The sequence below is a fragment of the Mirounga leonina genome, unplaced genomic scaffold, assembly GCF_011800145.1.
Source record: "Mirounga leonina isolate KUSES-001 unplaced genomic scaffold, KU_Mleo_1.0 Mir_94, whole genome shotgun sequence".
Lineage (NCBI taxonomy): Eukaryota > Metazoa > Chordata > Mammalia > Carnivora > Phocidae > Mirounga > Mirounga leonina.
The window spans coordinates 22,644,647-22,671,648 of NW_023270855.1; the positions used below are offsets into that span (position 1 = coordinate 22,644,647).

At 43.2% G+C, this 27,002-nt stretch overlaps 1 protein-coding gene and 1 long non-coding RNA gene across 8 annotated transcripts in view; both read right to left on the minus strand.

The window, feature by feature from the left end:
* Nucleotides 1–26,129, minus strand: part of MITF (melanocyte inducing transcription factor) — a 216,936-nt gene extending 190,807 nt beyond the window's left edge. For 6 of the 7 annotated variants that reach the window (XM_034998345.1, XM_034998343.1, XM_034998346.1 and 3 more), the window contains exon 1: nucleotides 25,872–26,128. In XM_034998345.1, coding sequence (XP_034854236.1) covers nucleotides 25,872–25,975 — 104 coding nt within the window. In that variant the 5' untranslated portion in view covers nucleotides 25,976–26,128. Of the gene's footprint in view, nucleotides 1–25,871 lie in introns of all 7 variants that reach the window. The other variant, XM_034998347.1, reaches the window with a different exon arrangement.
* Nucleotides 4,528–9,800, minus strand: LOC118005938. The gene is made up of 2 exons (XR_004677906.1): nucleotides 6,694–9,800; nucleotides 4,528–6,518 (listed from the first exon to the last, which is right to left on the minus strand). It is a non-coding gene; the product is annotated as an uncharacterized LOC118005938 (long non-coding RNA).
* Nucleotides 26,130–27,002: the final 873 nt, after the last annotated feature.

The window sequence follows — 27,002 nt, forward strand, 5'->3', positions numbered from 1 at the left end:
TACTATTACTATTACTATTACTATTACTATTACTATTACTATTACTACTACTACTACTACTTCTTCACCGATAAGGAAAGCAAACTACAAAGAGAACCAATTGCCCAATGTCATGGAATAGTAGAGCAGAGATACAAACCCAGACAGGTTTAACAAAGGGCTTACAAGCTTAACCATGACCTCATTTTACACGTGAAGAAAAAGAGACTCCGTGATCTGCCCAATTCAGACAGCTGCTAATCAGTGCAGGTGGAATTCAAGCCTAGGACAGTCTGACTCCAGAGTTTTAGCACCAACGATATACCACCTGTGCAAGCCAGGCAAAATGGAAAAAGTGCACTTCCCACCTAAATCAGCTGCAGTTATCATTGTAATAAGTCAGAATGCTTCATCTTCAAAGAACAGTGTTTGCACCTAGAACAGCTTCCTTGGAATTTTTATCAGATGCCCCCAGCTAAATTTTGACTCCTTATAATCAAGGGATTATCCTGAGTTGGATACAGAATGTGGAGATTTATGTTTGGGGGCAGAATTTGTTGTTACTGCCATTTCTGTACCAAAATATCTCTTTAAAATAAGTCACTTATCTAATGTCAACCAGTCTTGCAGCCCTAAGGCAAATTCTTGCTACTGCACATGAATCTCAAACACTGGAAGTAACCTGGAACCCAGACATAAAGGCCAACTTGAAGCAACCATCAAGCCATCAGCAAGGTCCTTGCCTTGCTGGCAAGGACCACAAGAGCCAAGATGTTTCTTCTTGGATCTGGAACTCAACAGCCAGGATCATTCCATGCAAAACGTAAGAGTTCAGGAAACGCTGGAAGATAGCCGGAGCTTTACCTGGAGCAGACTGACCTTTAGGAACCCTCATATGCTTTATTCTAGGTGCTTGTCTACCTCTGGAGTAACCGCAGATGTATTTAATCGGGGTGTGTGTGTGTGTGTGTGTGTGTGTGTAAGCATGTGCAATACAAGGCATATACAATACAATGCTTATCTCATTTTATCCTCAAAACCCACTCTAGGGACCAGAGAGCATGCTGGCCAGTGTATGAGTTAGCTGAAGTAAAAGAGGGGTGGTTCTGTGGATAGGACGGACACTTAGAATTCTTCTCATGGAGGCGCCTGCGTGGCTCAGTCGGTTGAGCATCTGTCTTCAGCTCAGCTGGTGATCCCAGAGTCCTGGGATCGGGGCCCCGCATCAGGCTCCCTGCTGAGCAGGGAGCCTGCTTCTCCCTCTTCTTCTGCCTGCCTGTCTACTTGTGATCTCTCTCTCTCTGTCAGATAAATAAATAAAATCTTAAAAAAAAAAAAGAATTCTTCTCATGTAACTTACAAAGAATGCATAGTAATATGTCATTTCTGTTTACTTGACCATGTCTCCCATTAGAATATAGGCTCCCTCAGGGGAGGGACCATGTCTATTTTATTGACCACTGTATTTCCCAGGTGGGTGGTACAGACGAGGCATCCAACTATGAATAAATAAATGAATGAGCAATCACTATTGTCACTAGTAAGCAGTATGCACACAGTCTTGCCTTTACCTTCACTGCCCTTAAAATCTGGGACTAAGGTTTGCATCCTCTTGCAATCACAGCCGCTCTTAAGGCTGAACAGAGTGTGTGTATCATCATTTCTCACAGAGACTGTTAGGCTGGAACCATCCTAACCGGCCTCCGTGACACCAGATCTGGCCAGCCTCCAACCCATTCTTCATTTGGCAGCCAGAGTGCTATTCCTCTGCTTCAATCCATCCATGCTCCCTGGTGCTCCAGTCATGCTCAAAAGCTTACACAGCCCCAAAGGCACCATACTGGGCTATACCTCTGTGTCTCCCATCTATACCCAGAATGTCCTCCTGTCTTCTGCTTGGCAGTCAAAGTTTGATAATGAACTCAAATTTCATTTCTATAAGACTTGACTCTGCCCTTCTCCCCTCAGAGGAAATGACCCCTCCATCTTTGGTCCTCAAAGGTACAGTTACAAACCTAGCATCATATTCATGTTGCTGTGAGTTATACAGCAGAGCTCAGGCCTTATGGGCCACCATCTTACCACCAGCATAATGTCTGGCACATAGCAGATCACTTCCTACATGGATAAGCAAGCTTTGGAGAGTAAAAGTGAAAACCTTTGTTAATTTAATCATTTCTTGATATCTTACTCGACTGGAGAAATATGGTCTGGACCCATTCATTAACTTCTATCTGTATCTGCTAATTCTACCAGGAAAATTATTGCAAGGAGAGACAATGGAGTATGCTGTTGTTATTACATTGTTTAAGCAAACCCCTGCTCACCAAGGAATGTCGGAGAATATTCCCTACCTGTAAGTGGGCTTGAGGTATCAAAAAGAAAATGACCCCAAATCAAGGAACCATAGTGAGGGACCTGAGAGAGAAGGTACTTCTGAGATAACAAATAAGTTTGCCCTCTAGTATCCATGACGAGTTGTGAAAGCCTGGTACACTGAATTCAGAAGGGCCTAAGGCTCCTCTCAGGATTGTGGGACAGAGCAAGGTGATCACTGGCAACTTCTACCATGGCGTCGCTGGGGGAAGGAGCAGCAGAGGAACGCGCAGCCACCCTGATCTAGTCCTTACCCTTCACTCTACATAAGAGGAGACAGAGTCCTCACAAGTGGTTAACTCAGGGTCACACGATCAGTTGGCACAACTGGGCCTGAAACCAGGCTCCCAAAACATCCATTCATTAAGCATGTATTCAGTAGCTATTAGGCCTTGCATGGTGCCACTTGCTGGGATAAAATGAACAAAAACATTCACAGTCATCAACCTAGTAAAATGTACTGTATATTTGATGCTTCATCCACAGTTCCTCTTACTATCTCATGATGTTTCCAGTTCCCACCTCCCCTCAACTATTAAACTCCCCATTTTCTTATATGGAGTGACATTTCCTCGATAAATATAATAACGCTTTTTAAAAAAATAATTCATTCCAAACAATTAAACCGATTCATAACTCTTCTTTCTTTCCCCACCTTTATTCTATTTATCCAAACTTTGTGAAATTCACATTTAAGCAAAAACTCCATGGTGATATTTGAATTATTTTGCAGATACCTATAGCATTCTCATCTCAATTCCAAGAATTTAACATCACAATGTTGGAAGGAAGTGTTGGCTAAGAATATACAGATCTCGCAGTGCACATTTTCCAGAGACTGAACAACCATAACTTATACTCAGGATCTCAAACCAGAACTGAATAGTTCTTACAGTAAAGAAATTCTATTTTTATTCCTAATCCAAATCTAACCACTAAAAGTTCAACTAGATTCACTCTATCCTCAAAGACAAGAGAAGAGTACAAGTCACCATTTTACATCTTACATCAAATAGTGTAGAACATGTGATTCTGTCCTGTAATGCTTCTGTTTAATCTCACTTTCTCTTTAAAAATTAGAAAAATTAACTAGTGGGGAAAATTCACCAGAAAAAGAGACTGCTCTGAAATTTTAAATAATTTAGTCAAAAACATTTTTTTTTCAAAGAAAGTGACCCAAAATGGAAATATGTAAGTATCTGTAATTTTCACTGAAGAGTTTCCATTTTAACTCTGAAGTAAACATAATTTTTCAAATACACGTTGGTTTGCAAAATCCCAAGTCACCAAGTAGCACTTATTTCCATAAAGTAAAAAGACACATTCTGGTCTTATTCTAAACAGGACACCAGAAAACAAAACTAATACTGTGAACAAATAAATCTTAGCTAAAACTCATTGAAATAATCCAAATGGTTTCCATTCCAGGGAAAATAGTAAGTCAGCAGTTTGCATACGGCTGCCTTTTCCAAATACACAAAATAAGCAAAAACACCACCAGAGGAAAATGCAAATGCTGAACCCTTTCTATTTCTGTTTCCACAGGACTGAAATCTGATCAATACCACCGCCGTGCACTGCTCGGCCACCATTTACACACACTTCCAGGTGGCTCCGATGTCCCACCCAGAAGCCCAGAGAACTCCCATGACAAGGTTCAGAGAGCCATCACTCAAACCACAAAGAGAAGGACAGGAAAGCCTGGGTCCCAGGCTCCGGCTGCTAGAACAAGGACTAGAAAGTCAGAAAAATAAATGTTTGAGGGTGTGGAGCAAACAGAACTCTCAGAAAGCACATATAGATTCTAAACAAGAAAACAATGGGGACAGAACTCGGCATTCCTTGAAAAACAAAAGGCTCTGGAAAAAAGTAATAAATGAATCACAACCCTTCACCTAATACCAGTAACCGTCTGGAGTTGGCAAAAGACTGTTGAGTAAAAATATTCTATATAAGGAAACTTACTTAAGGGAAGTATTCAAAACCCTTCACCCAGGATAGAAGACAACCCAGTGTGCAAAATCATGAGTGGGGCAAGTCTGCCAGGGTTATGAAAGGGCATCTGCAAGGAGCATCCTTAACCCAAAATTATTTTTGAAAAATAACATTTAACAGACAAAAAAAAAAAAAAAAAAAGGAAAATGAAAATTGCTGTCCTGACTTCAGGACAGAGAACTTACTTCCAAATCCCCATCCTCCTACAGGACTTGAAAGGACAATAATTAGTCAAGAAAAGAGCAAAATGAGGAAGTGGTATTCTTTTACAATTTCTGTTAATCCCCACCAGCTGTAATTTAAGAAATTCAGTGACATCAGCATTTATATTTGATCCAGCAAGAACGAGAACGACAGAACTACAACTGCAGAATCATATGAGAGGGGAAAAGAAACTTGGGGGCAACTGGAAAACACATTTGAAGATGTGGAAAATTAATTCACTTTGCAGTGAATCACTTCAACAGCTTCAAACACCACCACAGCCAAAAATAACAACAACAACAAAAAAGTGGAAAAGGAAGCTTAAGCACTCTAAACCTAATCAAATGATCCAGTGGAACTTCTGAAAAAAAAGGTTCACTCAAACAAGTGTACTGAACATTTATGAAAACAAACAGCAAGCGATCTAGCCATTTATGAACAATAAGAAACCAAGACTCAGTATCATATAAAGATCACCAGTCTCTTTTAAAAATCTGCTATACAAGGAACTGTCAATGGGGTTATTTTCTTTTAGCGTCTGCATTACCTTCTTGAAGACAGGCATACGATCAATTCCACGCTCTCCTTTTCCCGGGTAGAGAAATTAGTTCATGGGGAAACCACCACAGTGTTTATGAGGTGTCCCATCTAAGCTCACAGACGGACCAGGAGTAGGTCCCACCGTAAATGCCAACCATCAGCTTTTGACTCGGGTTAGAGTCAAAGGGAGAAGAAACCACCCCAAACTTGATCTACCAAACAACCTATGTAAGAGAGTTGAAAACACTCACCAGGGCCGCCTCGGCCCTTTGGCTGCACATTGAGTCCGCTGAACAGTCTCAGAAAGGAGATTATTACAAAGAAGATGTGATTGCAGCTGCCCTGCCACACGCTTACACGCACCTTCTCTCAACACTAGGAAGGCTAAATTAGAGATAGAGTGATAATTAATAGGATCCTTGGCAGCAGCAGCCAGCTTCTTTAGCAAACCAGTAATTGCTGCCTACTTAAAATGACAGGGGATTGAGCCAGGAAGGAGGGAGGCGCTAATGATGGGAATCATAAAAGGTAAAACAGACTTTACATCAACAGGTTACTTGGCTCCCATTCAAAACTACCTCTTCATCTATATGGATTCAGTTAAAAAGGACAACAATCCTATTCAAAATCATACAAAGGAGGACTAGAGATCCATAATCCTTCCAAAAATACCATCACAAATACATCACAAACAGATCTCCCCTCCACACACTCCCCAACTCCAAAAATGGCCTAACTTCCTAAGGTGATCATGAAAATAATTATCCATTGATAGAAGATATCATACAAGGAAAACAATTTTTTTCCCTTAAGTGAACAACCTTGCAGGTTGTATTCCCTTAAGTGATATATTTTGACTAGGACCTCCTGTGAAAACATCCAGTCTTGTTGAGAAATTTTTAGTGGTGGCCATAGACAGAGTTTAGGCCCTCTATTTTGACATTAATGTCCTGGTTTACAGCCTCTCTAGGAAAGAAAAGGTACTGAGCCCACAGGTTGTTTACTGGAATGACTGAAGAGGGCCAGCCAGCAAGGTAAAGGAGAGTTAGCACACGGCGTCTCTGGTTCAAACCTCCAACCCCAGGAAATAAGAGGGCACATCAACCTGTTACACTGATGACCACACATGTGGGCAATATTCCATCACAGAAGGCCAGTACCTACTACACACTCCCCAGCAAGAAGCAAACCAATATACCTCTAACATCTTTAGATGCCCAGAGAGACATGGAGAGATGAGGATTCAATCTTCTGCCACAGGGAGATGTCTACAGATAAACCAGGGCAGCAAGGTACATAGTTTCACAATGACTAATGCTGACCAAAACTCTTCATAAAATCAACTCCACAGGTAAAGAAACATCTCATTTGCTCAGGAAGTCCCCAGCTCTCTGATGGTATTGCAAAGATGCCCTGATGGCTCTCTAAAAAAAAAGAAGAAATGATTACAAAGCTAAGGGCTTTCCAACAAGATACAACCCAGAAGTCCCTATTGTAAATATCTCATGGAAATCTCCAACAATTCTTTTGGTAGTTAGTTAAAGATGCATCTGAGGAAGTAAATCGAGAGCAGAAGCACTGGAAACTCAGATGGTTTACCTTTCTCTCGGTATGTATAAGAATCAAGTGCTTTTTTTCCCGACTATTGGTCTTTCTCCTCTCCCACTAATAAGGAGTAAGAATTTGTATGTTCATTCTGTGAATGTCTAGCCATTGCTGATGGAACCCACTAAATATATAGCTCACAACTGAAGCCACCAACTAGTATTTTTATAACTTCTTCCTTTCTATTAGATCATTATATCCCTTTATTGAAAATATTTAACTCAATACTTTGCAATGACTAATGCTCTTAACACCCACATGTCAAGGCAGAAGTTATGTTCATTACACAACATTATGATGTTTCAAGACCTTTGGCATTCAAAGATAAACAGTCCAGAATGGAATAAACTGGCTACAACTTTATGAAGACACACAGGAAAAGCAATTAACGAGTCAGGTTGAGGAGGGAGGGAGAGATAAGGAAAGAAAGATAAGTGAAAAACATCAAGACGTTAGGAGCTCGATGTTCAGTGGCAGACCATAAGTACGGGTATGTAGATAAGACTTCTTGATGTCATCAGCAGGGAAAATCTGAAGATCTTTAATGAGGAATGAGGAACATCTACAACTTACATACCATATCCTTGTGAATAATTAAGCGTCCACCATCCCACCTTTTGCTACCTCTCTTGGAGCCTTCAGCACCTAACTCCTTTCTTTCTTTAGAAACAGCTTTGAAAACAAAGGACTACCTTTAATAGATAGACCTATTTATCTTGGATTCAGATGTTCAACCACACCCAGAGTCTCTTGTCTTTACTTCATCAGAAACCTAGTCCTCTTTCTATTCCAAAATCAACATGAGTTGTCACCGCTCATCACTTCCCATCCCTCCTCCCTCTCTGTACCCCAATATACACAGTAACACAGTATGGCAGTTAAGAGGGTGAGCTTTGAAGTCAGTCCCCGGTTTAAATCTTGGTTCCACCCTTATTTGAATGGCTGTAGGCAAGTGACTGAAGATGGCCACGCTGAGTCTGTTCATCTATAAAATGGGATCCTACCTACCTCATATTAGAATTAAATTATACAAGGCATTTTAAATGTTTAACACAGTATCTGGTAGATAGGAGGTGTCTTAATATGTTTGCAATTGAACTAGATCTGAATTATTCATTCCTTCCACTTCAGCTTCTTGACTTTTCTAACACAGGAGAAACCTGGGGAAAAAATTCACATAGGTACCTTCCTGATCCCAGGACTGACACACACACACAGACGTGCACACATGTGCACACACACACAAAGACAAACTAAACAAACTATTCTTTTTATACTACACATAAATACAGTATGAAGATGCACAAGGCAGGCTACATATGATAGGAAAGCAACAGGCAACTTTCATTACCTTAACCCTAGTGAGTTCACTTTCTCAAAGTATAAGAGGTAAAAGCATCAATACAAGGCACAGCCCACAGTAAGGACTTGAAAAATGCTAAGTGCTGCTGTTACTATTATTGCTGTTTGGGTTTTTTGTTGTTATTACATGATGTGATCTGCCTCCTAGGCAACCTACGCTACTGGACCCACTAAAAATAAGTCTTTTCTTCTCTCCTTAAAAGAATTCCAAGCACTCCCAAGTACTCAGGTAATGTTTGTAACAATGACATAGTTCCAACAACAATAACAATTGCTGATCCTTAAAATATGCTAATTTGCAGTACACTGAGAAGTAAGCTGAGCCCAGTTTCTTTGAAGACTGCCTACACCATAATTTCTACATCATTCTACCGCTTTCTGCTGGATTCTTGACCAGTGGCCCCCGTAATATCTCTGCTATTTTTCCAGGTCCACACTCTACTTCCTAAAGAACAGTTGAAATATAGCAAAATAAAAAGTAACATATCCGAACAGTCCCACCCAACTTCAAAAATTTGGAAGTAATGGGCCATTTTTATTCGCAAATAAATGTAAAAATGGGAGATCGGGGGTCCTTAGAAAAGCTTCATTAACGTGGCTTCACATATAACCCACAACGTTAGAGCAAACAGTATTTGAAAATATTTTCCCAAGTGAGCATGTTTTTAAGCTCAGAGAAAGAATTGCTAGAGAAAAAGAGATTAAAGAAAACAATTTTTTAATTGTTTGTTAATTGTTTAACAGTCAACCCTCATTGTTTGGGGATCCCCTACTTGTGAATTCACCTACTCGCTAAAATTTACTTGAAACCCCCAAATCAATATTTGCAGCATTTTTGCGCTCATTTGTGGATACACGCCAAGAGGTGAAAAAGTAGAGTCATCAAATGCATGCATTCCCAACTGACATCAAACAAGGTGACACTCTGCCTACTTGCTCCCGTTCTCATACAGTACACAAACATCCTTTCTAAGGTTGATTGAGTGCCATGCTTTTTGCATTTTCGTGTTTTTGTAGGTGACGTCACCATTTAAGACAGTCCCCAAGACTAGTGCTGACGAGCTATCTAGTGTTACTCTTCATGAGAAGGCTGTGATGTGCCTTACCCAGGAAATACAGGTGTTAGATAACGTTCGATCAGGCATGACTTAAGGCACTGCTGGCCTTGAGTTCAATGTTAATGAATCAATAATATATATTAAATAAAGTGTCCTTACACAGAAACACACATGAAACAAAGTTAGGTATTAGTTAGTTAACAAAAATGTTGTGACCAGAGACTTCCAGGAACCAAACTGTGCCTTTCTTCTAGGAGCAATGGTGTAGTGTTCTCTAACTAAATGCTCACGGTGGCTTTACAGAACATAATTACCACAAATAACAAGAATTGACTGCATATTTATTTCATGTCTGAGCACCCATAGGAGCAACAACACTGATGGCCCCTACTAGCTTAATGGAGCATTTACATACACTAGGCGCGTTACACATTACCTTCTATAACCTTCACAGCTATGCCAAGAAAGAACACTACTACCCCCATATTTTAGGTGAGAAAACTGAGCCTCAGAAAAACTTAAGGGCCCACAGTTAATAAGAAAAAAAGTCAAGATAATTTCTTACACACGTTCCTGAAAGAGCTTTAACAGAGTTCCCGAAAGGTACTGATCCCTTCTTGCACACCAGAAACACATCATCCATTTTGGTCATTTTTATTCAGTGATTTTTTTTTTTTAAGATTTTATCTATTTGAGAGAGAGAGAGAGGGAGAACACAGAGGGAGAGGGAGAGGGAGAAGCAGACTCCCCACTGAGCAGAGAGCCCGATGCAGGACTCGATCCCAGGACTCTGGGAGCATGACCTGAGCCGAAGGTAGACATTTAACCGACTGAGCCACCCAGGCACCCTATTCAGCGATTATTTATCAGGCACTAGCTATCCTGGATCCTGGAGATGCTCAGTGAACAAATTCCCCATTCCCACTGGGCCTCTTTCAAGGAAGAACTGACAGACAATAAAATAAGTATCACCTATCAGCCTATTTATAGGCAGAAGATGCTTGATTTCTTAAAATACACATTATCTTTTAAATAAGAGTGTCAAACAAAGTGACAGCTAACGACTGTCTTCAGTAATATCAGTTTAAAATATATTTCTTTCACAGGGTAATTGATGTGACCACAAGTGGGCTCTTTTCCACTCCCAGAAAGAGTTCCTCTGGCCCTTGATGGCCTGATCTGGGTTCCACACCATCCCTTGATGGCCACCCATTTGTCAAAAGTGACAAAGGTTTACGCTCAACATTATCTCCTGACTCCACGGTGGGCTCAATGAATATTTACTGAAAATCATTTTACCTCCTACTGCAAAGAACATTGGCCCAAGGATTTTGCAAATCATTCCCAAACCATGACTCTGAAAAAATAAGGGTAAGTGTCAGATATCTTAACATCCACCTATTTAGATGACCAAGAAATAAATCTACTCTGAAAACTTCCAAAACTGCCTTGTCCATCTCCAACGGCTGGCTCTTCCCCTACATATGGGTGTGCTAACTCTCAACTCCATCCTACATAGCTGATTCATCCTGCTCTCCCACAAAAATGCGGAACTTAGAAGGCCATCCGACTGTCCACATCTGACCATCCTTCTCAGGCTTCATTCTCCCCTGTGCTCATGACTTCTCAGGGCACACTGGCTCTCACCCTAAAGCATCTAACTCTATGGTCCTTTGCTTCCGTGTGTGTGTGTGTGTGTGTGTGTGTTTCAATCACACAGAAAGAGGAAAACTGTCATATTCTCTGCTTCTTTATAAAATTCAGGACAGGAATTGTTCAACCAAGAGTGAAGTTTTGACTAGTCATGACAATACCAGAGAAAAGATGCAAACACTCTGAAAAACGCTGCCTTAAGAATCCAGTATGTGTTGGTATGAATGTGTGTGTGGATTCTTATAAAACATGTCTCCCGTTAATTGTTAATCAAATTAGTGCCATTCCTCTGCACACGACAGCTGACAGTTGGGGGAAGTGGCCTGGTAGACTCCCGGGAGAAAAATGAGTGCTAGCATGTGTCCAAAAACTTGCTGCAGATATTCCCAACTTTTGAGAACTGACTATATGATTGGGGGGTTTTAAGCTATGGAGAATCAAATTATTTATTTACTCCACAGTGACAAAACAACAGAGTCAACAGCACTTGCACAGATTAACTACTTCTTTGATTCTTAGGTAAACCCCTAACTTCTAATGGCAGTGACCCCAGCCATAGCACATGGGTGCACCGCGGGCCAACACAGGCTTCATGGTCGTGTAGCAGGAACAGTAGGGCCATCGGGCACCAGCAGAGAGCCGGCATCTACAGCACCCTTCCTACAGGGAGTCCTCTCGGTACCTCACTGAATCTTCACAGCGATGTGATGAGGCAGGTAACCTCGTTAATCAGGTAACACGTCAAAACTGTAATGATGAGGCATCCACTTATGTGCGCAATGTCATGCATACTTTTCTCCTGAGACAGAGAGCTACTATCTGGGCTCATCCCCCTTTCTGCTTTCTAGTGACCAGTTTAGCAACTGGTTTTGGGGAGAAACTTTCTGAGGCTCAAGAAAGGCAAGCTATCTGATTTTGGTATACGTACATCAAAACATCAAGTTGTACACCTTAAATATATACAACTCTTATTTGTTAAGTATGCCTTAATAAAGGTAGGAAAAATAAAAGACAAGGAAGCTATCATATTGATGTGGATAAAACATTTCAGTTTTATCACAGGATCAGTTTAACCAGTAGATGGAAATCCACTTGGTTAAATGAAATGGCCCAGACGGACGCAAAGGACTAGAGCAATCAAGTTTTCAGAAAATTCAGAATAAAGGGTAAAAAACAAGCATAAAATAAAAAATTCTTTTAAAAAAAAATTAAAACTTAGGTTCTAGTCTCAAAAATAGCTATACATTGCTACAAGGAGGGAAATATCCTAACAGAGTAAAAGATATAAAGATTTTGAGGTTCAGGAATACAGGGCATTATGGCTTACTTTGGATAAGGACAGCTATATGAAGAGGCTGCTGAGTTAAATGTTAAAAGATAAGGCAGGAACTCACTAGAGGCAAAGTTGAAAGCTGACAGTTAGGAATGACAGATTCCCATGTGGAAACAGCGATACAGCTCAGCTGCAAGACTGCTCAGTGTTGTGAAATCTCGATCAGTGCATCTTATTATTTATTCTTCCACCTGGCTACAGTCTGTAATTATGATGAAAGGCAACATGTTGATAAAGACGAAGATTGTTCTGGCAACAAAAGGAACGCCTTACCTGTAAATAGCAGGTGCCATCTTTAAAAACCTCCCTGCTAGGCTTCCCACAGCTCACCACTACTTGACCTGATCAACACTCAAAGATCTTGCTGCGGATTCCCCAGCTTAGGGATCATTTAAGGCCTCCCCCTTCTCTTCTATGGCCCTCTTCTTTACCTGCTGGCTAAAAAGTCATTTCAAGTCAAAACCCTTATTGATGCTATGGACACAAAGGGAACCAGAATGCAGGGACCAGATACTAAGCAGCAAGAGCCAGGCTTGGGGTGAGCACTTTACCCCCTATTTCTTTTAATTCGCATGATCACTCTATAGCCTAGATCATATTAGTATCCATGAGCCCCATTTAGCCCGCTACCGAAACAGAAACTACAAGAAAAACTTGCCCAATGATTTAAAAAAAAAAAAAAAAAAAAAAAAAGCTAATAGGTCAAATTGGAATTTAAGTTAAAAATCTGTCTTATTCTAAAGGTTAAATCCAGAACTTTAGACTTCGACTGGCTGGGGCTTTTAACCAGTTTACAAGAGGAGATGCAGGCCTTTGCTCTGGAGAAGGTCAGCATACGGCAAAACAAAAACAAAACAAAACAAAACAAACAGACAAACAAATGCTTGGGTCTAAGTAGATTAGGGGTAGGCTGAGTTTCCTGCTAAAGTAAGCAGTCTGGCAATTTTCTATAGGCTCTATTTGTCTGACACAACCTTGGCCTTGTCCTTCCCTGTTGCAGTCTATACCTCCCCACCAGAGAAGTGAATGGCCCAGTGAGATTCAGAACAAGGGGAATGACTCCGTGAAGTCAGGACACCAGTACTGTGACAAGACAGATGCTGGTGGGTCCCAGCCATTCCATCCCTCTGTTCTGGAAGCTCCTACACTCTGCAAACTGTCTGGAATTCATTAAGACGGGAAAACAGGCCAAAAGCCATATTTCAAATTTTATTCAGCAGAAGTTTTGTGAAAAACAATTTGGTCATGTGGGCATGCTCAAAATCATCATCACCCTGTTTCTCAACCAAATCTTTCAGTCAAGTGACTGCATACTCTTTGCGTCTGTATCACAACCCTCTCTTGAGATATGGGCCAGGGCTCCTTGTGGCAGTGCAGCTAGGTTAACACCAAGCCACCCAGAGATCACATTTAGAAACCCAGGAATCCTTCCCTGGTTTCACTAGGGTAGATCTGAAAGCTAACTCTATAGAAGGGAAAGTTCTGGAGTTTTGGTCTTTGGTTTTTAATCAGGGTGGAATTACGGCCAGTGATCATCTCTAGCCTGACCATAACAAGCAGCACCCCATTTTGTTTCACTACATGTATTCTAAGCCAGGAATGTTTTCATTCCAAAACAGCAATATAAGCATAACTCAATATGGAGACAGAGAATTTATGAAAGCACTAGGGTATTGTGTCTCAAACATGAGTGAGCATCACCAACTGTGGGGGGCTTATTAAGACACAGACTCCTGGGCGCCTGGGTGGCTCAGTTGGTTAAGCGACTGCCTTCGGCTCAGGTCATGATCCTGGAATCCCAGGATCGAGTCCCGCATCGGGCTCCCTGCTCGGCAGGGAGTCTGCTTCTCTCTCTGACCCTCCTCCCTCTCATGCTCTCTGTATCTCATTCTCTGTCTCAAATAAATAAATAAAATCTTTAAAAAAAAAAAAAAAAAAAAGACACAGACTCCTGGGACTGACCACCAGTGTCTGACTCAGTGGGACTGTGGTAGAGTCTGAGAATGTGCACTTCTAACAAGCCTGAGGGCCACGCTTTGAAAACCACTGCACTAATGGGCTGGTGTTGCAGGGCAGTGGGGTAGTGACTTTGCTCAATGAATGTAGATTAGGAAGCACTGCAGAAAGGTGAGATTCAGACAACACAAAAGCTTGGACAGTCTCCATGCAAATGGCAGAAAATCCAAACTAACCACATTTACTTAGAAGAGGAAGTTATTGGTTAAGTAACAGAAAAGTCCAAAGATGGGCCTAAGTAGGCCTACCAAGGAAAGCCACGATGTGATCCAGAGGTGAAACACCCCTACTAGGATCACGGCAATGATGGCTGGCCATCCACCAACGATGCACGCTCTTTTCTAGCACAGAGGTGTCGCTGCCCAGCTGGAATCTGTATTTTCCAGCTCCCACCCCTGCATCCAGACACAGACAGGAGTCTGGTCCTTGTCAATAGAATTTGAGCAAAAGTGAGGCCTGTCACTTTTGGACCTTAGTTATGCCTTCTTCTCTTCTTTTTCCTTTCTCCCACCAAGACACGAAGGTCCTAGGCAAAGGGAGAACCAGAAGATGGAAGGAGTCTTGAGTACTTGATTTGCCACGTGGAGGAAAGCTGCCTGCTAAGCAGGAACTATTTACACCTAAGAATTTTGCACGCCACTTTGCTACAGCAACTAACATTGACCTAATTTAAGAACTTGCTTGTTCTCTGCCTATAAGGTATGGCTTTATTCTAAACCCCAACATCTTCCCAAGTTCAAGATCAATGAGAATAAAAGGAGAATCTCTTTCTGTTAGCGCACTAACAAAAATCCTGGGATTGATTTTCACTCGTCAGCATGCACCTCCCTAAAACCAATCTCCATGATAAAGAACTGTGGCAGGGCCTGTGTCAGATTCTCCACTCCTGGAGCCATGAAACTGAAGCAGATGGGCTGAGCATGTGGGAAGGGGCTGTTACCAGAATTTGGAAAGGAGATTATGGGCAGGCAAACTAAAGGTGTTCACTACAGAAAACACATAAAGAAAGGGAAGTTGGCTGCCGGTGAGAAGTGACTAGAAAGATGTCATGTATATGAACCCAAGAGTGAGAAAGAGGGGTACACTAGACCAGCAGAATGACTGACTCGGTCAGTATCACGGACTCCAAAAACAAACCCCAATTAATTGTCCTTGCCATTCAGCCTCCGGCTGTTAAATCATGCCTTTCAGTGATTATGATGCTATGACCAAGCAAGTGCCATCAAACCTTCTTGTTCGTTTCTGAATCAACAAAGACTTAAAGCTTCCATACGCAATTGGTATCGTCAAAACTGCATCCTGGGATCCCATCATTTAGCATGTACATATGCAGCATTTACTTAGATAAAACATTATTAGTGTTTACCTAAGCTACTGCAAACTCTTCTTTTAAATTTAAAAAAGAATTTTCAAGAATGCATGGCCAGTGTCATCCTCTTACCTTGAAAGTAAATGACCCTACCTGGCCAATACTATTTTAATGTTTATTCATAGTTATTCTCTGCCAAAGACATTATAAATTAGTTGCAAAGGGTTCTACTGGCCAAGGTGCCAATGTTCTAAATTTAGATGGCGTGGTTATGCTGGCTCAGTAATAACAACAAAGCAAAGCTAACCCTGAAAGAGTACCTTTCCATCTTTTGCTGAAAAACTTCAAAGGCTAAAAAACAAAATAAAAATGTACCAAATTCTTTTGAGGGAGAAGGAATTGTTACAATATCTGTGTGTCTGTTCACTGACTCAATTTTAGAGTACTCTCTCCAGCTGCTTGGCAGAGATGCAAGCAAGACGACCAGTTTGGCCATATGTTATTGAGATCCTCCAGTAGGCTTTATCAGGACTGTGCTAGGGTCCAGGTTCACCAGGAAATCATCTTTAGGGTTTCTACGTGCTTTTCCTTTCACGAAGTTTCAAATCTCCAGTTATAAAAATAAAATGTATGTTCTGACAAACATATGTCTTGAAACCAGTTAGTATTTGGGAGCATTTTACAATAAAGGTACCAAAGTAAATGTAGCATTCCTATCTGTCAGTTCATAATTTTATATATAACCTCTGCCATCAGGCTAAATGAATCTTCCCAACTTCAGATCTTCTTCTCACCAAAACAAGTTAAGCTTCCTAGAAGGCAAACGTGTTCTACAAAAATAAGTTCTACATTGCCAACAGTGGAGACAATTACTTTTCCCATTCTGCCTTTGATCACAGAGGAAAACAGACAAATGCATGTGAATGATTCAGCAAGTCATCCCACTTTGGGGAAGGGGCAGGGGTGGAGAGGGTGAAGGCCACAGATGTCTTCCTGAAGTTGCTCAACAACCCACAATTTTCTTATAGAAGGACAGGATTCTACCCATGCACACCACAGACCTGTAACTCACTGCATTTGGATTTAAAATATTTGTTCTCACATGACCCAGGATTTTTCCTTTTGAAAGTCACCACTCCGTGAGTACTTGAATCAAAGAACACAGCTACTAGAATTCGAATGCTTTGAAGATTTTTGTTTTAAGTTGTTGAATTAAAAACACGCTATTGCCTGTAGATGTCAACACTGATGAAAGCTTGAGGTGCTGTGTGGGAAGAGAGGCTTCTTCTTGAATTTCCATTTCTGCGCCAACACTGACATTTTCACATCAGTGTGAAGAGGAAGCATGATCTAGGGGCTGAAACACAGGACTCTAAGTCAGGAGTTCTGTAAGAGTTGTTCGTGGTGTACGTGTATATTGTGTTAAATGAATCTTAAGCTCTACATTTTAATCCTAGGGCACTAGGCCTTCTCCTTTATACCAAAACTTAATTCAGAATCCAGCCAGAAACCATTCCTAGGTGAAGCATGGTCAAACATGAATGATCTCAATGCAACAACAGTGAGAAGAGCAAGGGGACAACTCGAGTAAGATGATCCTGGAGGAAAGAAAGGATAATAAAAATAACAAGACCCATCTCCACTTTCAGCCTGAGGTTAGGTTTATAAAGACAAGCATAAATCTGTGACTCACTGAACATTAGGAAAACACTTAAAACCAAGTTACAAACAGTTGCAGGGAAGATTAATGTCTGTATTTTTCTCCACTCTTCATGTATGACCTTAAACCAGTCCTATGTGTCTTCCTGAGCACCTATGAGGTAAAGCCTAATGTTAGCTGCTTTAAAAAAAAATACCTTTTATCTGCACAGCAGCCCTACAAGGTAGCTATTGCCCCATTTTACAAAAGAAGGAACTGAGATTCAAAGAGGTTAGGGAACTGACATTCGAAGAGGTTGGGTAACTTGTCCAAAGTCATACAGCTAGTGAGTGGTAGCACCAAGATTTGCACACTTTTTTCAGACACGCAGGTCTTGACTCAAAATCACCTCCTCTGTGAGGTCATTCCTGATATCAGATCCAATCAAAAAAGCCCCTTCTTTCCCAATCACACTGTATCAGTTACTCCCTATTGAGCAACAAAAATTATACTGTCCATTTATTTGGTACATTATTAACTATATTCCCATCTCCAAAATGGAAGCACCATCGTAGCTGGAACCTTGCCTGTCTGGTTCTACATCTGATTCCCTCTGGCCGGCACAGAGCCTGACACACCATAGGCACTTAATAAATAACTGCTGTAAGAAGGGAGAGAAGGAAAAACAAATAAATCCAGGTCCTTCTGACCCAAAGTTAGATTGCCTCTGCTTAAAGTGACTGAGGAATGTTTCAGAAGCACCTTGGGGAGGACACTAGGGTCCTCATGATTCTGAGGTTCCATTTACTTCCTCGTGGGCTTTTCTCTCACCTTTACCTCACGCTTCCCCCTGGCTCAACTTCTGACTCCAGCAGAAAACAACCAATAGGTTATCATCTGCAACACACTTGGGGCAGCGCCCATTGCTTGAGAAGCCCCCGGAAATTTGGGCACTTGAAGACAAGGACCTCACGGTTCTGAATCTCAGGACAGAGGTCTTGTGTGAACACCACAGAGGTGTATCCCTTTATTCTTCGTGGCCTGCAAGAAAGGCCAAAGGAGGGAAAGACATAGCGAAGAAATAAGGAAGCCATGTTTAAGAATCAACCTAGAGAAAGGAGGAGCCTGGCCCTCGCCCCAAGACCTCAGGAACAGAGAACAGGAGGGGTGGGGGGCGGGCAGGGAATTGCAAAAGAGATCCAGACCTGCTTGCAGGTCTTCTTGCCCTCAGCCTACATCTGCCCCCATAAAGATAGACTTCATGACTCGGTGGAATCCCTTGCCCTAGAGTACGCAATGTTTGCTAGACTCAAAAACCTTCTTATAAACTGCAACTTGTCTTTGCAATATCAAAAGCCTGTAGTAACTCCATTTAATATCTTTGACCCATCTTCTTGATTATTTTCTCCAAATTATGCAGAGTGGAGTCGAGCATATTTTTATAATTTACTTTGGTGAGACAAACCTAACAGCAAAGTACATTTCATACTTAAAACACACACAAAAACACATACACAAAACAAATGAAACTCTTGCTTACTGTCCTTGAAAAACACCCCCCCCAAAAAAAAAATTAGCCAAGTGTTTTTTTTTTCCCTATTATTTATCCTAATACTGCCAGTTCTGAAACAAAGCAGTTGGAGGGAGAAATTTAGTAACTTTGATTTGTCCCAAGATACATTTTTTTACACTGAGGTCCTATTCCTGACAGTAAGCACATGTGACCTGTTCTAAAAAAAGGATATTTTCCACTTCTTGCACAACTGGAGCAGATATAAACATCAGCCTGTGCAAACTGCACTGCAGAACTCAAAGGCAATTAAAAACACACACACATACATACACTTAAATAAATTCTATAAATAGCAGTACTCAGGAAAAGGAAATCTCTAATAACACACAGAACCAACACTTACAATCCACTTAAATCAAATTTTCCATCTAATCATACCACAAAACTAATTTGCATAATAAGACTTGAACATCTGCCAGTGTGAGGCACCTCGATCTTGCCTATTTTGCTTCAGATTCACGGATCTGTATGTGTCTTAGTTATTGTCATGAAGAAGAACAAAATGCCCATGGTAAAGTAGGAAAGAAAGAATTATATTACTAACATGTGCTAGGCCCTCTGCAAAGCACTTTTACAGATTTTATTTCCGTTTTAAAACTTTTCCCAACAGAGAATGGTTCTCTTGACCCCATTTTACCGTGAAGGGAACTGAGGCTCCTAGAAGCTAAATGTCTTGAACACGCATGTAGCAGTTACATGGCAAAGCCTGAGCACAGCACTTCAGAATGGCTCCTTCTGAACCCGTCCGTGTGCATCCAGTCTCTGCTACCACCACGTGCTCCCAGATCATAAGGAAGGTCTGCGAGTCTGCTTAAACATTTAAAAGGCAACCAAAACCCCCAGAAGTCTATTTTAGGACATGTCCTCCAAGATGTCTAACATTTTATTTAATGTTGTAGAGAAATAATGCTTGAGTATTGCTTGACCTCCAAGGCCAAACTCAAATATCCCCACCTGTTCACAAAACTGGCCTCCAATGTCCCTTCCTCTATGAAATGCCCATTGCTGATGCCCACCTCCCCATAAGATCACACTCTGTCTTGTATGTTTAGCTGGGTCCACGTGTTCTTTCCTTCACCCACTGGGAGCTTTGGAGAAGGTACAGAACGATGCGACTCTGCATTTCCACTGCTGTGCACGGTGCCTCTTACAAGGCGGCACAGGCTAGTGGACAAGAGCTTGAGGCTACAGCCAGGCAGTGGCAGGTTAAAACCAGGCCCATCCACTTGCTATACCCCAATTTCTTTCTCTGTAAAATAAGAATAATTAGGGGCACTTGGGTGGCTCAGTCGGTTAAGCGTCTGCCTTCGGCTCAGGTCATGATCTCTGGATCCTGGGACCGAGCCCCACATCAGGCTGCCTGCTCAGGGGGGAGTCTGCTTCTCCCTCTCTCTTTCTCTCTCCCTCTGCGCCTCCCTGCCACTCATTCCCTCTCTCTCTCCCTCAAATAAATAAATAAAATCTTTAAAAAAATAAGAATAATAAAAGCTGGAGTGAAAGCTAACTGAATTAATACAAGCAAATATACAGATGCAGTCCTGGCAGGTAGTAAGCACTGTGTAAGAATTACCAGGTTTAAAAATTATAATTAATATCATGATGGTTTTTATTTATTATTATCATCTCATGAAAGTTTTTGCAAAGACTAAGTCCACATATATAAAAACACTTAGGATAGGGGCTAGCACAGGGTATATGCTCCATGAATGTTAACTATGTTTATTGGTGTTAATTTGCACATAACAGAGCTCAATAGACACATGCTGAATATGAGGTTTTATGTATACACTAAGACCACAACTGCTTTTTTTTTTAACCAGCATAAATAAATTTTTATGGGTTGGATCAAAAATATAAAATGTGAAAAAAAAAACTTATCTGAATACCTCATTAAGTGGTGGTTAAGTGGTGATATTCATTAGGAGACTGGTTGTTGTTCACCAACAACTCTGGCCTTAAGGAAGAAAGCCAAAGACAACCAAATGCAAACACCTTCTGGAATGTCAGGACTCACTGCTAAGTAATAAAGAAATAATAAACTAATAACCAGAACACTATTTACTGAACCCTTACTATGTGCCTGGCACATGCTAATAATCTTCCACAGTCAACGTCATAGCTACTGCTTTTAAGACCCCTAGGATGCAGGGGTGAGTCAGATGAGTAAACTGAAGTTAGGGGTCACCCAGCCTGCCCAAGTTCACCAGGCTAGTTAGCGACAGTGATGCCAGAATAATGCTGGCAGTTCCCTGCAGATTGGATGGACAGAAAAATCAAGAAAACTCTCAGAAACCAGTAAGAGATTGACGGTTGTGTTTTGCCAAGAATGGATTATCATTTCATAAAAGTGTATTTTTTTAATCAGATTTATTTCTCTTTCAAGTAGAAGTTTGAGCTGGTAGATTAGACGGATAGTCAGCTGTGTTCCACAAGTTCATTCAGATGTCCATGTTCCTTCTAATCTTGTCTATTCAGTGTTCCCTAGGGTATTACCCTTGGCTTTATGGTTAAGCAAGATTACCACCACCGTGTCTGTGTCCCAGCCTGCAATAAGAGGAAAAGACAGAGTGGAGAATATGCAGGCTCAGAAAGGGTATTTTTAATAGGAAGACGGGAAAGAAAATCTCAGAATAAATCCAAGAAACGGCCTTATACTAAAACATGTGAGTATGTGTGTGCATGTGCATGTGACACAATAGTCTTTGTCTTTCTCATTTCACCACAAACCTGTAAAATCTTCACACATCTCTCTATGAATCAGCATTGGGAAACACTGCTGTATCCTATCTTGCCATAATAAACCTAAGACTCACTCTCATTCCCATTTCTAATTTGCAGGAAGTTAGACAACAGTTACCTAAAACGTAACTAAAATTTTGGAAGAGAAGAAACTGGAAATAGATTGGGTCAATTCAGAAGTCTGTCCAGGAAAGGGGCATTAGCGACTACAAAGCCACAGAATTTCACACCCAGTAAACTGAACAAGACGACCTTAAACCTGAGAGATGTGACCATATTTTAACGTGTTGTTTTCAGGTCCCAAAGACCTACAGAGAGTTCCTGCACTGCTAGGAACGCATTGAACAGCTCCACATGTGTTTCCCTGATGGGACTGTGCCAACGTGTGAATTCTGGGTTCACCCTTGATATTTGGCACTTTTCCCCTGCCACCCACCATTCAGAGCTCATTCCCAGAACATACAAAGGCTTCAAAAACCTTGCTGGGGGCACCGAACTGCAAACAATTCTTCATTAGAACCTTTCCTCATAGCATGCGTCTTCCTCTAACACAGATTTACCTGTGACTGTGACCAAAAGGGGGGTTCACATGATCTAAACCGAGCAGCTTCGCATTCCTAAAGGCCAGGAGGTCTGGGTTAGGAATGAAACCATCTTTCCTCATGAAACACCTGCACATCGGAGCTTAGCCCAAACGAAGAGTATATAAGCTCCTCTTTGGAGAGACCTTGGTGGATACCTATTTTATTTTTTTTTTTTTTTAAAGATTTTATTTATTTATTTGAGAGAGAGAGACACAGTGAGAGAGGGAACACGAGCAGGGGGAGTGGGAGAGGGAGAAGCAGGCTTCCTGCGGAGCAGGGAGCCCGATGCGGGGCTCGATCCCAGGACCCTGGGATCATGACCTGAGCCGAAGGCAGATGCTTAACCGGCTGAGCCACCCAGGCGCCCCGGTGGATACCTATTTTAAAAGGCTGCAATGTTGAATGCAAAATCAGAACAAAGCACCCCATCCTAAGCGGAGTCCTAAGGGAGAAAGCAACACCTGTTCAAACAACAAATCATTACTGTGCCAGGCAATGTTCTAGGCCAACTGTTCTGAACAGGGGTGACGGTGCCCCTCATGGGCATCTGGCAGTGTCTGGAGACATTTCCAGTGGTCACAGCGGGAGGTTGGGTGGTACTAGCCTCTAGCAAGCAGAGGCCAGGGATGCTGCTCAACATCGTGCAATGCCCAGGACTGCTCCCACAACAAAGAATTATCCAGCACGAAATGTCAACTGCACTGAGGTTGAGAAACTCTGCTCTAGATTCTAGGAACACAACAGTAAACAAGGGACAGAAAGAAATCCCTGCTCCCTTGAAGCTGGCAGTCTAGTGGGGAGAAACATCAACATAACATATTAAAAATGACAGAGTCAATTGTAATATAAATATTATGGGAACAATAGAGCAGGGCAAGGAAGATGAGAGTTTGGAGGGACAGCAATTGTACATAGTGAGGTAGGCCTGGTAAGAATATTAAAAGTAAGACCTGAAGTTGGTGAGGCAGTGAGCACTGTGGCTCTCTGGGCAAAGGACGGTCCAGGCAGAGGCACCAGCAAGAACAACATACAAAGGCCTTACAGTGGAGGGGTCTGGAGTGTTCCAGGAACAGCGACGAAATGAGCCTGGCGACAGCAAATGAACTCAGAGCTGACAGGGAGCTTGACCATACAGGCTGCCTTTTGCCAGTTAAAGGATCTCGAGTGTTACTGAAACTAGGAGCCATTGGAGAATTTTAAGCAGAGAATGACATGATGTGGCACGTTTTAACCCACCGTTTCTCAGCGTCAGCGGTGACAATTGAGGGCCAGACAATTCTCTGTTGCGGGGGCTAGCTTGTGCATTACAGAACGGTTAGCAGCGTCTCTGGCCTCCATTTACTAAAGACCAGTACCAACGCCCTTCCATTTGGACAACCAAAAATATCCCCAGACATTGTCAAGTGACCCCTGGGGGGCAATGCCTGCCTGCCCCCCTTGAAAACCGATTTTAACGGGAACATTGTGGCTGCTGTGTAGAAAATCCACCAGAAGGGGTAAGAGGAGAAGGCAAGCGAGCAGTTAAGAGACTACTGCAATAACCCTGGCACGGGCTGGTGAGGACTTGGACCAAAGTGGGAGCAGAGGAGTTGCTGAGAGGTGGGCCGACTCTGAACACATTTTCAACTCCAAGAGACAATCCAGAGAATATACCTGGCAGACAAAATGGCTACGGCAGTCTTAACCTTTCCGTTTCTGCTTTTTCCAACCAAGACTTATGAGAAGGGAGGTGCCCTGGCAAAGACTTCAGACAAAAAGCCATGAGGAGGCCCCTAACAACATGTAGCCCTTTTAAAGTCACACAACAGATGCCGATGACAATAAGTTAGACAACTGTGGAAAACAGTATAGGGAAATTTTGCCAACCCCATATATTTATTCACAGATTTTATTTAACTGGTTTATTTCAAAGAGCATGTGTCTGCTCCACAGACAAGTTTTACAACAACTTTTTTAATTTAGCATTCCTCTCCATACCGGTTCTGTCCCGCACCTGTTTCTAGCTTCAACGTGTGAAGCCATTGCTTCCCACGTACCCACATTTTTCCTTACACATGCTAGCTAGCTACCGAGGACGTTCACCCTTGCAAGTAATTTTTTGCCGACTCTGAAAAAGAACAGGCCCAAATCCTTCAACATGAGTTTCATGGCACTCATTTGGGTTTTTCCAGATGGTATTTTCCTCACTCTCTCAAACTCATTTAATGTTATGTATCAGTTCCCATCAAAAATGTTCCAAACAGTCCGTTAATTCATTTCTTTCAGGACTACACACACACACACACACACACACACACACACTCACTCAAACACTCACTCCCTCATTTCTGGCCATGTAAGCATTTGCTTATAGAAGCAAAAGCAGAGACTGCTCGGTAAAACACTGGTCCCTTCAGCCGAATGCACATAAAGCCCCAATGAGCATAACCAACAATACCCTTTACACAATATTACTCAAAACCCCCAACCCCCAACACACACGATCTATGTTCACACACAAAACAGCCATTATGAAGAGAAACCATCAACTAAAGGCTGGGTTTAGGCATCTAACTGCATTTCCTTCCAATCCCCTTCAAGCATCTGCACAGAGACTGCTTCAGCAGCCCAGTCAGTGGGTCTGCCTTTCCCAGATTTGTTTCCCCGACTTGGATTCAGAGTCTTGACACAGCTGTGAAGGAAACAAACCTGGTTCTGCTTGCCACCAGAGCAAATACCAGCCCCACGCACCCCAGAAACAAAGACTGTACGACTTCCGTCCTGAGTCAGTTGCCCTTCTCTTCAACCAGCCTGATTTCTGGACCCTCTCACCCTCTGCCAGCCAGGCCCAGATTCTACCCACTGCCAGGGCAGTCAGGAAGGTCTGAGATGGGTGCAGAAGCATTGCTGAACCTTCCAGGCGGGGCCTCATCTTCTTCCACAACTGAAAGCGGTGGACATAAAAACCCTTCTCTACTATCACAACCTCAAATGACCATCTCCCGCTTTGTAAACACTGGAAATGCCAGGGAGGGGCCAGAGGACCAAGAAAGGAAGATACCCAACCCATTCCGATGGACTAGTGGAAATGGAGGTAGCATAGAAAGTGGGCACGCAACGCGGTGGGGCGCCAGAGCAGCGGGTGTCTTCACTTCTCTCCAAAAAGTTTTTGAAGTCCTCAGCGAATTAAACACGTGTCGCTGCCAAGCAGGTGTGTCCCAATACCCTCCAGTTCCAAGGATTTTCCCCCCCCAGGGAAGGCCCGGATTTGAATGGAACTCTATTGCCCAGGGAGTTTAACCTGGACGAGAGACACGCCCACCCGCGGCCCCTAACGGGCCCGCGCGCTTGTGCCGCGGTCTGCAAGGTGAGAGGCGGGCCCGGGGGAAGCATCACCTGCAGGCGGCCAGGGGCGGGCTTTCCCAGAGGAGTCCGACTCCTAGGAGGCGACAACAGACGAACTAATTGCTTCCCTCAGCGTCGCGCCTCAACCCACCCCAAGCACTACCTCTCCGAGTCCTCAACCCGCTAGGATCTCCAGAAAAGGGGTTCACGAGAAACTCTTTTTTCCTCCTTCCCACTCGGGCAGCGTCCGGGACCCGGGCTCCTCCTCCCCCACCTGCGCGCCAGGTCGCTCCCCAGCCCCCACCCGGTCTCAGCAGCTGGTATCCCCAGCCGAGGGACCCCTCACCTGGGCCGGTCGTCCCGGGCTGCCCGCGGCGCCCCCGAGGCGCACTTGGGCGGAGCCCCCCAGGGGTGTACCGGCCCGGCAGGCGCGGCCCCCAACTGCGGGGGGCAGTTCGCCCTCTGCCCCCGGGCAAGGACACGGGGTCCTTGTCCCAGAGCCCGGGCGACCGGCTTTCCCCGCCCCAGGGTGTGGGGCCCCCCAGCCGCCCGCAACGCCTTCCTCCAGCTGTCACCACTCACCTGCTCTTCAGAGGTTGACTTTTGAGTTCGTAATAGGTTTTGGGCTCTTCGTGAAACTCCTCCCCGACTTCGAAATCCGGCACGATCCCCGATTCCGACTGCATGGCTCCTGCTTCCGTCCTTCCACTGCTCAAAAGTGAGAACAGAGCCCGGGGGCGGAGGGAAGGTGGCGGGGCCTGGGTCCCCCGAGCGGTGCGCCCCCGCGCAGTGCCCAGCTCAGCGCGCTCGCCCGCTCGCTGCCGCCCGCCCCGGCGCTGCGAGTTTACACTCGCACCCGGGCGGGAGGGGCGGGCGGCCGCGCGCTGCCTGGGATCTGTAGTTCGGCCCGGACGGGGCGTTCCCGGCTCGCCGGGGAAACCGCTCCCGCGAAAACTACAACTCCCAGAAGGCCAGGCGGGGACTGAGGCAACGTGGTGGACACCGCTATTGCAACTCCTGTTTGGATTCATTGTCAATGTCAGCAGCTCCTCTCCCTCTTCTCTCCCCACTTGCTTCAAGGGTACAGACTTGGCTATTTAATATTAGTAAGAGTGGACTCAGCCTTGCTGTCCTACCGTCACCCCTACTCCCAGCTCAGACATTTGCGAGAGCACGCCAACTCCTTAATAAAATAAAATATATATATATTTTAATCGTGAAAGGTTTTGGCACTAGAAAGTTTTAGCCTTCAAGCCTATCTTAAAATAAAAGGACTTCCTATCAGCCTGTATGCTTCCCAGCGCTTCTGCGACATATCAGCTTGTCCTCGGACTGGAATGGAGCGGAGGAATTTGCCTTCACTTTATAATTAAAACATTATTGTAAAAATTGTTCTTTTGCGTTCCTTTTCTATAACTCAGTCTGGGCTTTTACAATACTATTCATCCAGCTGAGTGGCTCTTTTCCCTTTATCGGGTTAGCCACTTTTAATCTAAAGCAGCACTTGAAAGTTTCGGTTAATTTTAAAAGGCACAAAGTTACAAAACAACGTCGTCACTGTCTGCCTTTAATTTCTCAGTTGGCTGCGAGTTCAAACGGGATTTTCCTAACAATTCGGGAGTGAATTTGGGGGTGAATAAATTGTACAGGTGTCATCCTCCCGCCTGAACTTCCCAGCACCCATTTAGGTAACAGAATAACAGGCTCAGTTAT